Genomic DNA, 15,371 nt, shown 5'->3' on the forward strand with positions numbered 1-15,371 from the left:
GGATGATAAAGGTCTAAGTAAAAATGATGATGAAACTATGGAAAATACATGACAGTCAGGGCAAAGGTGAATTTGCAGACTGCCAGACAAGGATTCAAAACGGTAAAACATTCCAAACAATTTGTAAGTGAATCTAGATGCCTTGAGCACAAATCTTGAGCAAAGGTTGAGATGAGACATCAGGAAGTTGTTGAAGATGCTTTCCAAGACACTGTATTACATTGATTCAACGTCTGTAGACGCTGAATCAATGTAAAAACCACGGATTTTGGTGCCTGGGGTACGCTTGATAGTACAACTCCGAACCACAACGTAAACTACATAACTAAGAACAGATACCTAACCATAAAATCAATCCTCATTTACATTAATTCAACCTTACCAAACGTAGAATCAACATAACAAAAAGGATTTTTCTGGCAACTACTATTGAATGGTGAAAAGATAAACAAACAGTTCAAACAACGCCAAAGATGGTTAACAAGAGTGGCTTCTTAGGTCATTTCAACGTCTGCAAACGTCGAAATGATCTAAGAAAGGCAAATTTTACTTCTGAAAACACCGTGACAAAAAGTTAAGAACTGATCAAATTGCCTTTCACACTATACTTAAATTGTCTAAAGCAACAAAACAGGCATACCATCATAAAAGTGGAACGACTACTTCGGTGGCAAAATTGTCTAGCCACAATTCGGTTCGATGCTGTTTCCATATAATTGATATGTTCACCAAAACGTAATTGTGACTAATAAGTGTTGAATTTCTCTGGATGATAAAGCCGCTTAATACTGGAAGCAATTTAGCTTATTCGGAAGACACAACATTCTTATTTCACCACTGTTGAATTGTAGCTGCCACAAAAATTTAAATAACCTTATTTGTTAACACTGCGCATCCTGTTTACTATGCTTCTCATAACATTTTTGCTTAAACCGATTTGTTTGTCAAAAAATGTAACATATTTTGACACCACGTTTTATGTGAGACGAGTTACACAAGACATTGGTAAGTTGGCTGATAGCCTATGTATTGCTTATTAGGTAAGTTTCGCTTTTAGCAGCATGATCGTTGGTTTATCTCACAACTGTAGATACAAACGACCTGTTTTAGCCTGATGCTGCGGGTTCGCTGTGGTGGTAGCGGTTTATGACGAGCTTTCGGAACACAGTTCCCTAGTCATGTGCACTGACCAGGACATCACTCGTCAGTGCACATGACTAGAGAACGGTGTTCCGAAAGCTAGTGCAAACCGCTACCACTACAGCAAACCCGCAGCATCAGGCTAAAGCAGGTCGTTTGTATCTACTCCACATTTGTGAAATACTTGTATTTTATTTTCCTTATTTGCCCAGTTAGTGAAAGCTGATCAGTGTTTTAGTAAGCTCTGTAGCTACATCTTTTCAATTTATTTCAAACATATGACAAGTTGACAACCCGGCATTTTGGTCTGGGATACCGAATAAAGCGACTAGCTAGTCTTGTAACATAACAAGTTAACGACATAACAAAATAATGTCAACTCACCGGTGTGGCAAGATCTTCGTAATTTTCTTCGTCAGTATCTGGGGTCTGTAACAAACGAAGAAAAATTGTACTCCATGGCATGGTACAGCTCAAAACAATGTATGTAAAAGACTATTATTCTTGTTAATACAACATTATATTGATTCCTACAAATACATGGCTTGTTACGCCAGTGTCGGAGCCAGATAAGAGCTTTGTTTATAATGTTTATTTAGGTCGGTGTCGTCACAGGAAGGGGTAAGGGGGCAGTAGACGAGGATGTGCTTCATCGTCTGATTGTCTAAACCACAATCACACAACGGGTGGGGAATCATCTTCTGGAAAAGATTGCTTTTATTTTTCTCGACTCCGCAGCTAGCTCTATGAGCTCAGCCTAAATTTAACAGCTCAACACACTGTATGCAAAAAGAATATGCTCTTGTTACAATTCTATTGAATTGCTCCAATGCAAGCAAAACCGAACAAGACCTAGAGGTTGACCATTCAGAGCTGATCTAGACGAAATAAACAACTTAAAAAAAGAAGCAAATTTTAGTTCTTATTCTGTGAAACCATCTATCAAGTTCATTAAACAAAATCTATCAGTAGTATGTCCATCAGCTGAAACTCACCCCTCCTCTTTGATAACTCCGAGCATTGTTTGAATCATTGAGATCCAGGTAGTAGTGGTCAACAGGAACATCATCGTAGTTGGTATGTTGTTGATTGTAATTAAGGTTTTCCAGAACCATTTCCGCGTCTCGCTCAAACTTCGTCACAGCCCTGCCCCTCATCAAAGAACCTGGAAAGGATGGCAACACATCATTGTTTTTTTTTCGTTTTCAGGCTGCATGCCAGTAGTTGAAGATTAAGATTTAAAAGTTAGGTGAGCGTGAAGGCAAGGAAACTAATCCGTGTCCACTTTCAAGCATGTCATTAAGTATCCTATCAAAGACCGGAATGGCCCGTTTCGGTGAGTCCAATTCGGTGAGTCCGATCCCTATTCGGTAATTTTTTCAATTTTTTTTTTAAATTATCGGGTACCGTAGCCTAATTATCATTGCCGTTTTAGGGTTAGGGCCTTCGGGGCTAGAGGTTAGGAACTCACCGAATCGGACTCACCGAATAGTAGCAGACCCATCAAAGACATAGTCACATGCTCTTGAGCTGTACCGAACCAGCGCCGTTTCGAACGTCTAACCAGGCAACCAGCGCTCTCACTACTCAACTATGAAGCAGATCAACCTTAATGTTACGTTGAAGATATGTGTTAGTTTCCTGTGCCATGCCGGTCTAAAGGATTGATGGCCAATTTGTATGTATTCCAGGAAGTGGTGGATGATAAAAGAAAACTAAGGAACTTCTTCCGACTGAGCGCACTCTTGTTCCACAACAAAGATTTTAAATAGATTTATTCAAAACATAAATAAATCGATAGACCACATCAAAACTGTTTCATGACCATTGACCAAACATTGGGCAAAAATGGAAAGGAAAAATTTCCTTAGCTAGGTACTAAAGGCCACGAGGTGGACAATTAAAATCCCGCAACAGTCATCCAGCAATCCATTTTATTAAATTTAATGTACCCCTGGGGGTACATGTACCCCAGTTTGGGAACCCCTGGGTTAGTGCATACGTATGCATTATGCAGAAGTAGCTTTACAACCCCTTCCATCTCGACTCTTGAATCCGTTTAACCTTTCAACAGTCAACACGTGCATCGCAGAAACGAAACATTAATACTGTGACAGTCTTTTCAGCATTTTAGCCCTGCGTCAGTACAATCAACAGTTCCAATGACTAAAATAACACCGTATATATTCAGAAACCGCATCTGCGCAGTGAATCAAATCACCGAGCATAGACGTTAATTTGTATCTGAATGAAGTCAGAGGCAAGCCCTGGGCGAGCCCTTTGATTTTCTTAATGCAATGTGTTCACAAGCAAGCGCTTAGTGTACAGCTGTGAATAAAGCGTGAAGGGTACACGAGTGGCCCATATAAGGAATAATCTTTGAGAATACGTCTCAAAAAGCTTGCAAGACAAAAGAGTCAATAAACCATGAAGTAATTTTTCTAGTCAGTGGTCACTCTACATACATCTACTCAGCAAGCGTTTCAGCACTAAGGTTATTCAGGTAGTATTGGAAATTGCTACCAGCATTGATCAAAAATAACACAGTACGACAAAAATAAATCTAAATCGATGCCAAGCCAAATCATAATAAAAACAATCATGGCTGAAGTTTTTGACAGCCGCTTCACAAGTCTATAAGCGCGTTGCACCTCCATCGCAACACTTACCCAGCAAGCATAATTGGTCCTTTATACATTGATTCAATGTCTGCAAACTCTAAATCAATCAATTTTGCTAGCTGGCTATAGAAAAAGATAGAGCTGACAGGACACTTGATACCAATCAACCAGTCGATGGTTGTTCACAGAAGCCACAGGACTACGTAGATGACGTCTGGCACTGTTGTTGACACCCAGAAAATTCAAATACTCAGAAAGTTACTTCTAATGACACGTCCCAGACAGCAAAAGACGTTGAATCAATGTAAACATGACGGACATTGCTGTCTGGGACTACATTATCGTCACTGTAGTATTGAAAGATTAAAACTTTTGCTTTTAAGAACAGAAGTTCTTAAATGCAAAAAAACTTCTGTTCGTTTTCTAACGTTATATACTGTTTTTAAGCAGAGTGGAAGCTGTTATTATTTAAGTTGTTATGGTAGTAACTTACTATGCAACTGCAGCAAACGTTCATGCTGTGATATTGTTGACACAGCTTTTTGGGGTAAAGTTTACAAGCAACCAATGTAATTCTACAAGCGACTCTAAAAACGACGCAAAAAGTAGACAAATTTTATTTTCTAGCACTCTGGTATTAATTCTCCACAAACCCATCATACACAGCAAAAATATTTTGATAAAAATCAAACCGAAATAAAACGTCATTGATTTTTTTACATTTGTGCTGCAATTGATTCACCTTACGCATGACATGATGAAAGAGACGCGTAAGTAAACTACTTACAGACACTAATTATCACTTCAAATGGGCAAATCCCTGTTCAAAATGTTCGTGGGTTATTAAGTGACATGAAAAGGCAACAACTGAAACAACAGAAGCACCATCACAGACAGCAGAACTTAACGTCTGTAGACGTTGATTCCTTCTAATAATGATGGATTTCGTTGTCTGGTCAGTGATCATTGTATGTTGTCAAAGTCGACAAGGCTGTATAATGTTACAATCAATGATTTTCACACTGGTGAACACACACATCAAGTTGATACAGTGTCAATTAACAGAAATCACTTCACTATTTATCAATCTAAATGGAAATTTAAAACCAGTTAAATCAATTGAGTTTTCTCCTCACCAACATTATGATGTTCACACTTTTAAGGAATCAAAACTTCCTTCTTGGAATACATTACATAGTGTACGAAAGATCAGATCGTATTTTTAAGTTAGTCCTATTTTCAAGAAAAATGCATAGTTTGTGTGCAAAAACATTGTCAGACGTCATCCGAAAATTAACAAAATCTTAAATGAATCACATGAAAAATATCATCAAATGCAACTAGATATATTTCACTTGGAATCAGTCTGAACAAATGCCATGTGCAATTGTGCAAGTACCCACTTTAAAAAGTTTTGGTACAGAAACCTGTTGCATGGTGGAATTATGCCAAAAATCAAACCTGATAAAATCCCATTTTCATGATGAGATTTTCATAAATATAAAATATTCATAATAATGCTCAATGCATTACTATGAATATAAAAAATTATAATAACTTTAAAAATGATGGTTCGTCTACTTTTGAAATTTATACAGTATGATGAAATCGCTCGGAAATGTGTAGATGTGTACATCCATGTACGATTGTAGGTATCTAGTATAGAATTTGTTAACTACCAAGTTATTACAACAAACAAACTTTAATACACAATAATTTGAAGTAATTCCAACGTGTCATCAGAATAGACATTACACATTATACTTTTCAAGAAGTAGTTAGAAACATTTTAATAGTCGTAAGTACAAATTCATGTTGTAGCTTTCACCTAAACTAATATAGCATATATTTAATGCTTGAAGCATTAAATGTTAAATATAATGCTTGAAGAAGCTAACTGCTCTATGCTGCTGCTGAGCTGAGTCGGAGTCTGCCTCGCTTTCTGATCTAGTCTTGTTCTGAAACGATCCCTGTTCCATATCTAGAAAGCTAAAACCTCAATTGCTAAGGCAACAGGGATCAGTTGTCAGTGACTGACAACTGATCCCTGTTGCCTTAGCATTGCGGTTTTAGCTTTCTATAATGCCTAAGCATATATTTTCTGAGTGAAATCCATTTAATGTACCGTATCATATTTAAATAACGAAGAGACAATGCAAGCCTGCATACCGGTACTACAAAGATGCAAAGTATTGCAGATGCAGTAAAACTTTGCTCAATGCACAATGGTTTTTTATTATTAGCGCAAGTCCTAGTTGTCAAACATAGGCTGAAGTGAAACAAAAGCCACAAAATGAAACTGGGTTGGAGCTGATGATCACTGCATACACTTAAGAACCTGCAGTTGTATTCTTTAAAAATAGTGGATCATCATAGCAGGCCCAATATTCATTTGCTTAAACTTTACCTGCAACTGCTTGAACTCTGTTTCCATCCCTGTCCATCGTGTCATAAACTCCTTGCTGCCCGTGCAAAGACACAAGTGTAGATGAACGTGAATCAGCATTTGCTAACACTTCGTCAATATCCTAAAAAGTAAATATTTACAATCAACATAGCCAACCAACACAAGACCAACAATTGCAATATAGTGACATATAAACTTTTCATGCTGAACTGAAAAAAATAGTGTTGCCATTTACAAATAAATGCTACACTTAAAATATCTTGCATGTGTTGCAGCTAAGAGACCAACATCAATTCAAAAAATGTATTCTGTTTAACTGCATGACATGGTGTTGAAAATGCTTTCCAATCTAGACAAGATCAAACAAATTAAAAAATAAAAATACACCAAAGTTAACATTAGAAATTAAAGTCAGTTTACAAAGCACAATATTTGTAATGTGAATAATTGTTTAAAAAATACATTTAAATTTTATCCAAAAATCTTTCAAGTAAAACTTAATAAATCTTCTTCAAACTCGCTTCATGATCAACCCACAAAGTCAAACAAACTAAAAATATACATTATACAAACAGTAAATGCAGCCAAAGCTATATTGCCTCTAAATCATAAGGAATGTCCTCTTCTTCAGGCGTTCCAGTCCCTTCAAGACTTAGCTGTCCGGAAGTTGATGCTTGTAGAGAAGTGCCTGATTGGCCTGTAAGTAACAAAACAACTGAGGTAACAAAGGAAGTAATAGCTCTCAATGGATTACATGTCATCAAACCAAGAAGCTCACACACATGCAACAAAGTTATATTTAGAAGACAATCAATAAATTAACTTCGCATATTTAGACCCTGGGATAACAAGTGATGGTTTGGTAAGTACTTTCTCTTTATTGGGATATATACAAAAGGAGAACAATTGGAATAAATTTTAAATTAAAAGCAATTGCTTTGATCCATACTTCCTCAGATTAAAAGAAACACATTAAAAGCAAAAATATAAATGCTGAAGAAGTAGTTATAATACCGGTACCATATCAGGCCTTAAAACTCGTGTTTTTTTCGGCAGCCATTGTGGCCTACCGAGAGCTCCTTCTCGGCGGCCAAATCTGCGTACTTGGAGGCCAAAATACAATAACGACAGCGCAAGTAAATAGCATTAAACTTGCAACAATGTTAAAATGATCACTTAGCGTTGTTGAAGTCTGGGCGACGTCCTGCAATAGAATCGTTGTACCATGCATTAAATGCTTTATAGGGATTGTAATCCGGTATTGCGGGACCATCTAACGACCGTAAATTGTTTTCACTGCTCGCAGCTCAGTAAATTGTTTTAACTGCATACCGCCTTTCATAAAACCTGACCATTTATTCCCTTATGATGTCATCATTGAGGGTGTGAAGTCACTAACCCACAGCGTTCTCAACTATGAAGATACATGTTTTACCCAGGGATGTCAACTAACCTAGTTCTCCTTTTTAACAACGATTCAATGTCCAACAACATTGAATCGATATAAAAAGGACAATATTGCCAGCCGATGTAAATTAGCACTTCGGATTAACACTTTGTTAAAATAAACATCGGGAATTGCAAACAAGACTTACAGCGCTGGTGATCGCAGCTGGATATATTCAATACAACAGTAGTGACTATGATGCTCTGACCTAATTCTGCGTCACTCTTTGATACAGTACTACATATTTTCGACATTTAATGCACAATCATTCTATTGCAAAATTAAATAATTGGCTAAAAGAAACCGGCGGCCAAACTTGGCCGACGGAGGAGGTAGCACAGGCGGTCATTCAAGCACTACTTAGCAGCCATGGCCGCAATGGCCGCCGGCTGCTTTAAGGCTTGCATATCTATTGTCTACTGTATAAAAAAATATTATAAATGCTCCAACAACATCGTCAAAGATGGAACAAAAATTTTGTGTTTTTTTCCGCAAAAGAAGTAAACATAATCAACAATAAAACGAAACAGCAAGGAAAGTTGTCTACCAAGTGTATGCAATGCTGCCTGTAATCATCACAGGTCTCAAACTCATCATTACCCTATACTCATACTCTCTAAAACATTTGTTGAAAGATTTTTTTAGTGTTGACGAACGCTTAATCAGTTTCATACAATATAACTCCTGAAGAAAACCATTTACAAACATTTAAAAATTCCCCAAATTCCAAACTAAATAAGGTTGACAACATGCACATTTTGAAATTACACAGAAAAGAAACTGTTGGCAAACATGAAGTTTGTGATCAGTAGTATCAGCATCTATGAGGATTTGAAGATATTGTTTGTCAAGCTATTGCACAGTAGAACTTGCCTATACTGACACTTCAAGTGACTTTTGTAAAAGTGTCACCATGGCTGAAGACACTACAGCCGAATTCTACTTGCAATTTCAAGACAGCCCTTTGCCACAGATGCCACTATATAGCGAAATGTCATTACGCATAATAAAAGTCACTAATTCTACTCTATCACCCACTTGTTTGAGTAAATTCATCTTCTGTTGTTGCCATTGCTTCATCATTTCTTTCCCACTCTCTAGAACAAAAATTTGGCTGAGGTAAATCCGTTAAACTTGAACTATCTTCTGGTACAGGTTGACCTTGTGATATGTAACTACTTTTCCCAAGATTGTCTTGTGATGAAGCTCCTGTATCATTGCTATCAGCAAAAAATGAAGATGTCCCAATTGGACTTAAATAAGTTTCATTGTTGTTTGGAGATAGAAAAGATGAGAATGTTGGACGATTTTGACGGGTATCACAGTCAATATATTCTTCATTGCTGCTTATTGACTGTCTGTTATTGGAAAGTTCCTTTTTTAAATGGGGATGAGCACTTTGGCGCACATTTGAATACTGACGTTCATCCACTTCATGTTTCACACTTAGTTTCCTTTCTAAAGTGCCACGTAACTCTCTAGCACCAGGAACATTATCTTCACATAAATCAGGTGAATACGACCACCGCTTATTGACTTTAGATGAGGAAATAATGGACTCATTTTTTGATGCAATAGCAATATCACTTGGAATCTTGGCAATGTTGTCAGATGAAATGCTAACAGTCTGATCACGCTTCTTGCGCTTCAGTTTCCGTAAAGATTTTCTCCAACCTTTAGGTTCTTTAAAAGTCTCCTCAGGTTTATCCTGGGAGTTTATTCCAATTCCTGACACATTATTACCACCAAATTCTGATGAAACACACATGTGCCTCATGCAAGAATCATCTAAGTTAGAATCCAAATTGTTTTGAAATAAGTTACTGTCCACAGATGATGAATCTTTTTTTTCATTTAGTCCTTGCTTTGAACGCTGTCGTCGAAACAGTTTTATAAAATCAGACATTTTGTATTTTTAATCGTGATGATGATGAACTTGGTTCGTCTAAGCGGTTTTTCACAAGCCAACCAACCTCTTACTAAATTTAAGTCAAGTCTACAAAATATTCTTATATCAGCTTATGTTTGTGGAATTTCTTCATGGGTGAAAATTACCAAATAAATAGTCTATGAGAAATTAAAATTTTATGTAAAAGTAACAGCTAAGATATAAACAGTTAAATACCAGTCATAATACTGAGCAGTCTTATGAAACACTGAAACTATAAATACAAAATGGCTATTTTTATGGTGCTGGTTGCCATGGTTGCAATCAAAAAAGCTTTGTTTCGTCATGGGTATTACCAGAGAAAGGGTTAGAATTAAGTGAGGGTTAAGGTTAGGGACAGAGTTAAAGTTAGGGTTTTGCTCTCTGCCCAGGACTTCAAAATTTCCCAAATACAAGTTTTTGTCTTCAAAGGCTTTCAAGTTTTCTCAAAGTAGGGCAGAATTTCTTATCTGGCAGCACTAATTCCGTAAACCTAGCCATGTCCTTATAAATAAGTCACGTTAAGTTACCTATACAGTAAGGCACATTCAGTTTCCCAAAAGTCATATTGAATTATAAAAACGTTATTGTCAAAGAGCTAAGACTGTGGTTGAAGTATCCAAAAGCACAATAAGCAGGATCTTTGCAGTACCGGTACCACTAAATACCTATTGTCGCATTTTGTTGGGCATTGTCAGTGTTGCCAGTTGCCAATTGGACCAGTTTTGCGGATTACGGTTTGGGTTACGATTGGAGTTTGAGTTAAGATTATGTTAGACAACACTTTCAAATTGCTGCCAATTCCTGAAAATGCTGAACAAAAGCCTACCCGTAATTTTAAGGGTTGCCAGATTTGCAAGTTTAGCCTACCAAACTGGGCTACCGAACTTTTTAGTACTGTAGTTGCAAGTTATGATGTTAATTTCATTGATTTCTTATTATTTCGTATCGACTTCAAAAGAATAAATACTATTTTTAGTTAAAACACCTTGCAACACTGACAATGCCTGACAATTTACAGATACTCGTATCCATGTCTACTGTATAAGTAGCCTACCAATAAGATACTGAATTACCAATACTCTCATCAAATTACCCAAAAGTCATGTTGAATTACCCATGGGGTGAATTACCCATAAGCCCAGCCAAATTACTCATAAGTCAGGTTAAAGTAAAGGTGATTCCCATACTTGGTAGGTTACCAAGCATTGGTGATGAAGTTCTAATTACGGTATGCTGATCCTTTATCACTAACAAGAGTGAAATGGCGGAATGGCCAATTCTTTTGCCTCGACTGCCTTTCATCAAATAGGTCTATGACTAGCCAATTTATTTTACACTGCGTAAAAATATGCAGTGTTTTTCAACAACCAGTTTAAACCAAGAGTCCAACTAGGATCACATTATTCAAAAAGGCAAAAGGGAATGCCATATCCACTGTATCATCTAACAATTTCAGGTTAAGTAAATTTAGCCATATTGGGAAATGAGGTAGTGACAAATTGGTGGCAGGTGTCGCGCAAAATTGATGGCAGATGCCGCGCAAATTCGTGGCAGGTGTCACTACCACAAACTTGTCACACAACCCCTATTGCATCCACATTGAGTGATACTCATGGTTTAATACCTAGTCCTAGTCTACCACCTTTTCCATCCAGTTTTAAAGCGAGATTACTAATCATGATTTTCTACATGTACTTGATCGATTATACAGAGTACGGTACTCAACTAAGTCCGAAAACAACTGTTTGTGGGTTATTTAAACAGCCTTTCTAAAGGCCGCAAATTGCACTTCAAAGTGTTACATAAACATTAAACAAGCCTTTCTAATTTTGGGCCAATATTGTTTGATTTTCTGCAGAGTTGCCAGACCTCACGGAGTTTCACAGCAGTCACAAAAATCTCCAAACGCAACTTCATTTTATAATTGATTGATTGATTGATTGAATCTTTATCCTCGAACTGGGAAAGCTTCTTGAAGAGCTTAATCCTGGCAGTTTCGCATACTTGTAGAGGCTTTGAATCACTGACGCAGGCCCGCTCACCGAGATTGACAGAGTGAAGTTTCCGATTGTTGAAGTCTTGTTGCCGGGGAATTATTCCATCCATTAAATGCCGCTGAATGGAGAGCAGTCCTTAACGTGCGTTGCTCAAGCGCTCACCCCGAGAGTCGAACCAGCGGCGCTTGATCTTGATGCTTCTTCGTTCCAGAAGTCACGCGCTAACCAACTGAGCTATCGGGGCGGAATAATAATAATCATGCTTTTATTTGCGCCCATTGCGATAACATACAGTACACTGCGATCACAGATGCGATACAACAGACGACAAGAAGCAGCGAAGTGACATATAGTATTTGAGTCAGCTGCTCCCCTTATTTTGGCTTGCCTTTAAGTGTCTTTCGCCGAGACACAGCCGCGTGCTTACACTTGTAGCGGACGTGGCCAGGGCTGGATTAAGGGTAGCTGTAGGCCTAAGGCTGTTTAGCCTACTAGAGAAGGGCCTAATTTTGCAAACCTAGACAAACTAATGACACTAAACTCAATTTTTGTAAAAGTGACACCTAGGCTACGTGGTTTTGGAAATGGGCTCTTCCCTCTTCATAAGTATTGAATTAACTTAGTCAATCGTTTTTAAGCAAAAACTGTAGGCCTACTGTACTGGATCTGTATCACTATCAGCCTTACAAAACTTTAACCTTAAAAAAATGGAGGGCCGAAATTTTCCAGGGCCTAAGGCCAGGGATATCTAGAACAACGGGATTGCTGACTCTGTTTTGAAGTGGACAATAGGAGGGTTACTGCATCATTACTGCACAAACTAAAATGTGGATTTCTCAACGTACAACCAATTTCTTGCTTTTAAAATGATGCTTGAAGATGAAATAATCTAAAAAAAGCAAAAAAATATTTGAAAATGTGGCCGTTTTTCCCCAAACCGCCACCAAGTGGTGAAAATACACAAATTTTAAACACAAATATTTTTAATACCACTTACTGGATTTGAATCAAATTTTAACAGGATGTTTATAAGTATCAAGACTGAAGCTCTTTGAAAGGAAATGAAGATATTTTTAGAAAATAAAAAGTTATTCGAATTGTTGCATTTTTTCAAAAATTTTTGATCCTCGGACATGAAACAAATGAGTGCCGACAGCATCATGGACAAAATTTCCAAAATTCTTTGACCAGAGGCTTTGCATGTTTACTCTGTCTGATAGTGTTAAAAATTTGAAAGCGATTGGCAAATAAATGAAAGAGATATTTGGGAATAAAATTTGGTACTTGGTCAAAAATCACATTTTACGAAAAGCAACAATAAACATTTTCAACACCTTAAAGCCTCCTTTATCATAAGTAGACCCTTTTTTGCCTCTGCTTGGGTTTGTAATTTTTTCTTAAATGCTTTTAATGTTTTTCTCCTGGCTTTGGATGTGTCAAAGCTTCTTTTTCTTGATTTGTCAAGTCAAAACTTTTCGAGTCTTTGGCAGATTTCTGAATATGCAGAGATTTTGCTACTGTCTTGTTTTCCTAATTTTTTTTTGCTGAAGTAGAAGGTTGGCAAAAAGGGCTTTGATCTTCTATTGTTGGATGGCTTTCTGGTGTTACAGGAAAGGTTACACTTGTGTTACAGTAACAGTTTATCAAGTCTACCACCATTGTTAGATTACAACCAACCTTATCCAACTTTCTTTGTTTAGCAATACCACGAAATTAAATTTTCTTCTTTTTATGTTTTTTTTTATTTCCTATGTTTGATGACTAAAACTTGCCCAAAAGTGATGCAATAATCAATTAAATATGAAAACTAAAGCTGTGTTCAATACTCAATAGTCTTGGATGGCTAACAGCAAAAGTTTGCTTTAAAATGATGATCTTAAGTTATAGACAAGGTCAGCCATTAGTTGTTGCTATGGGCGTTGCTAGGGAAGATGCCTAGGAGTGCCCACTTTCAAGACCTGATTTTAGCTTCACAGCAGGGATATCTAGAAAAGGCGACTTCTCAACAGCGTAATTGACACGCGCTTTCTCCTTTTTCATTTTCGGGCGTTAACAGCGCAGACCCTTCTAGTGTCCATCGCTTTATCGAAATTTGCAAAGTCAGCAGTCCCGCTGTTCTAGATATCCCTGCCTAAGGCTATGGCTTTATTAGTCTAATGGTTAACCCAGTCCTGGACGTGGCGTGTCGTGTGTTCATATATCGCTCCCGCTCCCGCTCATATATAGCCATCGAAACGACGACAACACCCCTGGGCACGATAGTGGCGAGGAGTGACCAGGACACACGGTTTTCAATATTCCACGTTCTTATTTATTTTAGGTCCAGATGTAAAGGCGAAAGACAACACAGCATGTATAATGTCAAACGGAATATTAAACGAAAAAAGATCGACCAATCCAACGTTGAAATTAATCCATAGCCGTTTCCAACCGGTCACTAAATGAGACCACCAACTAATAACACCACAACTAAAAGCTGACAATCCCAGAGCCAGAAACTAGCAAACTTCCTTGCACTGATTTTTTTTTCAAGTAAAACTTCTCAAACAAAGCGGTTGGTTTTGCATCTCTATGCTCTGACTGACAAAGCCTTGAAGATTCTTCGTTCATTAAGTCAAGCGCTAACCAACTCAGCTATCGGAGCGGACAACTGAGCTATTGGGGCGGACAAAAATAAAACTTATAGCCTAACAAAAATAAAGTTTTTAAAAGAAATATAGTTCTTTGCCCGATTTGCTTCAAACGCCTTTAGTTTATAGCAATTTTATCACGTTTCAGCAAAAGCAATCAAATTCCGTTTTCAACAATGCTAGACCTATTCCAAAATTGCAGTGATGTACGCGCATACAAAAAATATTGACGCCGTCAGCGTAAACGCAAACGTTCGAAAAACTATACGCCTTATGCGTCAACGTAACTTGTAAAAAAAAGTTGGCGGCGTCAGCACATACACTAGCTTAAATTCATTTTGTTTGCTAGGTGCCAAACATTCACAAGGTAGGCTATAAACCACTCGAAACAACCAAGTTTTATTTTGAATTTCCACGAAGAAACACAAGCATCTGAAAGTGTTCGTCTGACATTTTGCTGCGTTTTGGTTTCAATACGTCTTTGCCCATTGAAAACATTTTTTCAACTTATTCATAATTCGGAAAGTTTGATAAAAAAATGCAAACAACAACTAAGACATTAAAAAGTATGCGTTGACGCTATGCGCTAAAAACCGCAAAAACTTTACGGCGTAGCCTCAAGCGACAACTATCCAAAAAATGTGGCCGTAAGCGTTAGCACCGACAAAAAGTCTACGCCGCAAGTCTGCGGCGTATAGGAATATACGTACACATCTCTGCAAAATTGTAGATCAGCGCAGTTCAAATTAATTTTTTTCCGTGAGTTTACGAGTTTGCGAGTCAATGACGATGCTGGTTCAAAATACAGGCGCTAAATTTGTATAGTTGCTGAAAAAGTTATTTTATTATGCTGGTTAACAACATGACAGAAACGGTCGAAACACAGCATCAACAAGGGAGTAGCCTAAGGTATTTTTAAAAGTTAATAGCCTCTACCATCATTAGCCTAAACTACTTTGCTACCCAGTAAACATTGATTGTTGGGGCAACATTGGCAAGAAGTTGGCCGCAACATTGGCAAGATGCAGACGCCAACATTGGCAAGATGTTTTATGCACCATTTGGATGCATCTGGCCAGCGTTGGCGTCTGCATCTTGCCATCGTTGGCTTCTGCATCTTGCCAACATTGGATTATGCATCTTGCCAACGCTGGCTTCTGCATCTTGCCAACATTGGCTTCTGCATCTTGCCAACGGTG

General features: G+C 37.7%; 1 protein-coding gene across 1 annotated transcript in view; it reads right to left on the reverse strand.

Moving 5' to 3' along the window:
- Positions 1-9,521, reverse strand: part of LOC145782278 (rho guanine nucleotide exchange factor 10-like protein) — a 28,182-nt gene extending 18,661 nt beyond the window's left edge. The window contains exons 1-5 of the mRNA XM_082594067.1: positions 8,654-9,521; positions 6,768-6,865; positions 6,169-6,289; positions 2,136-2,305; positions 1,525-1,569 (exon numbers count right to left, since the gene is read on the reverse strand). Coding sequence (XP_082450193.1) covers positions 1,525-1,569; positions 2,136-2,305; positions 6,169-6,289; positions 6,768-6,865; positions 8,654-9,521 — 1,302 coding nt within the window. The remainder of the gene's footprint in view (positions 1-1,524; positions 1,570-2,135; positions 2,306-6,168; positions 6,290-6,767; positions 6,866-8,653) is intronic.
- Positions 9,522-15,371: the final 5,850 nt, after the last annotated feature.

The sequence above is a fragment of the Aplidium turbinatum genome, chromosome 13 (assembly GCF_918807975.1).
Source record: "Aplidium turbinatum chromosome 13, kaAplTurb1.1, whole genome shotgun sequence".
NCBI lineage: Eukaryota > Metazoa > Chordata > Ascidiacea > Aplousobranchia > Polyclinidae > Aplidium > Aplidium turbinatum.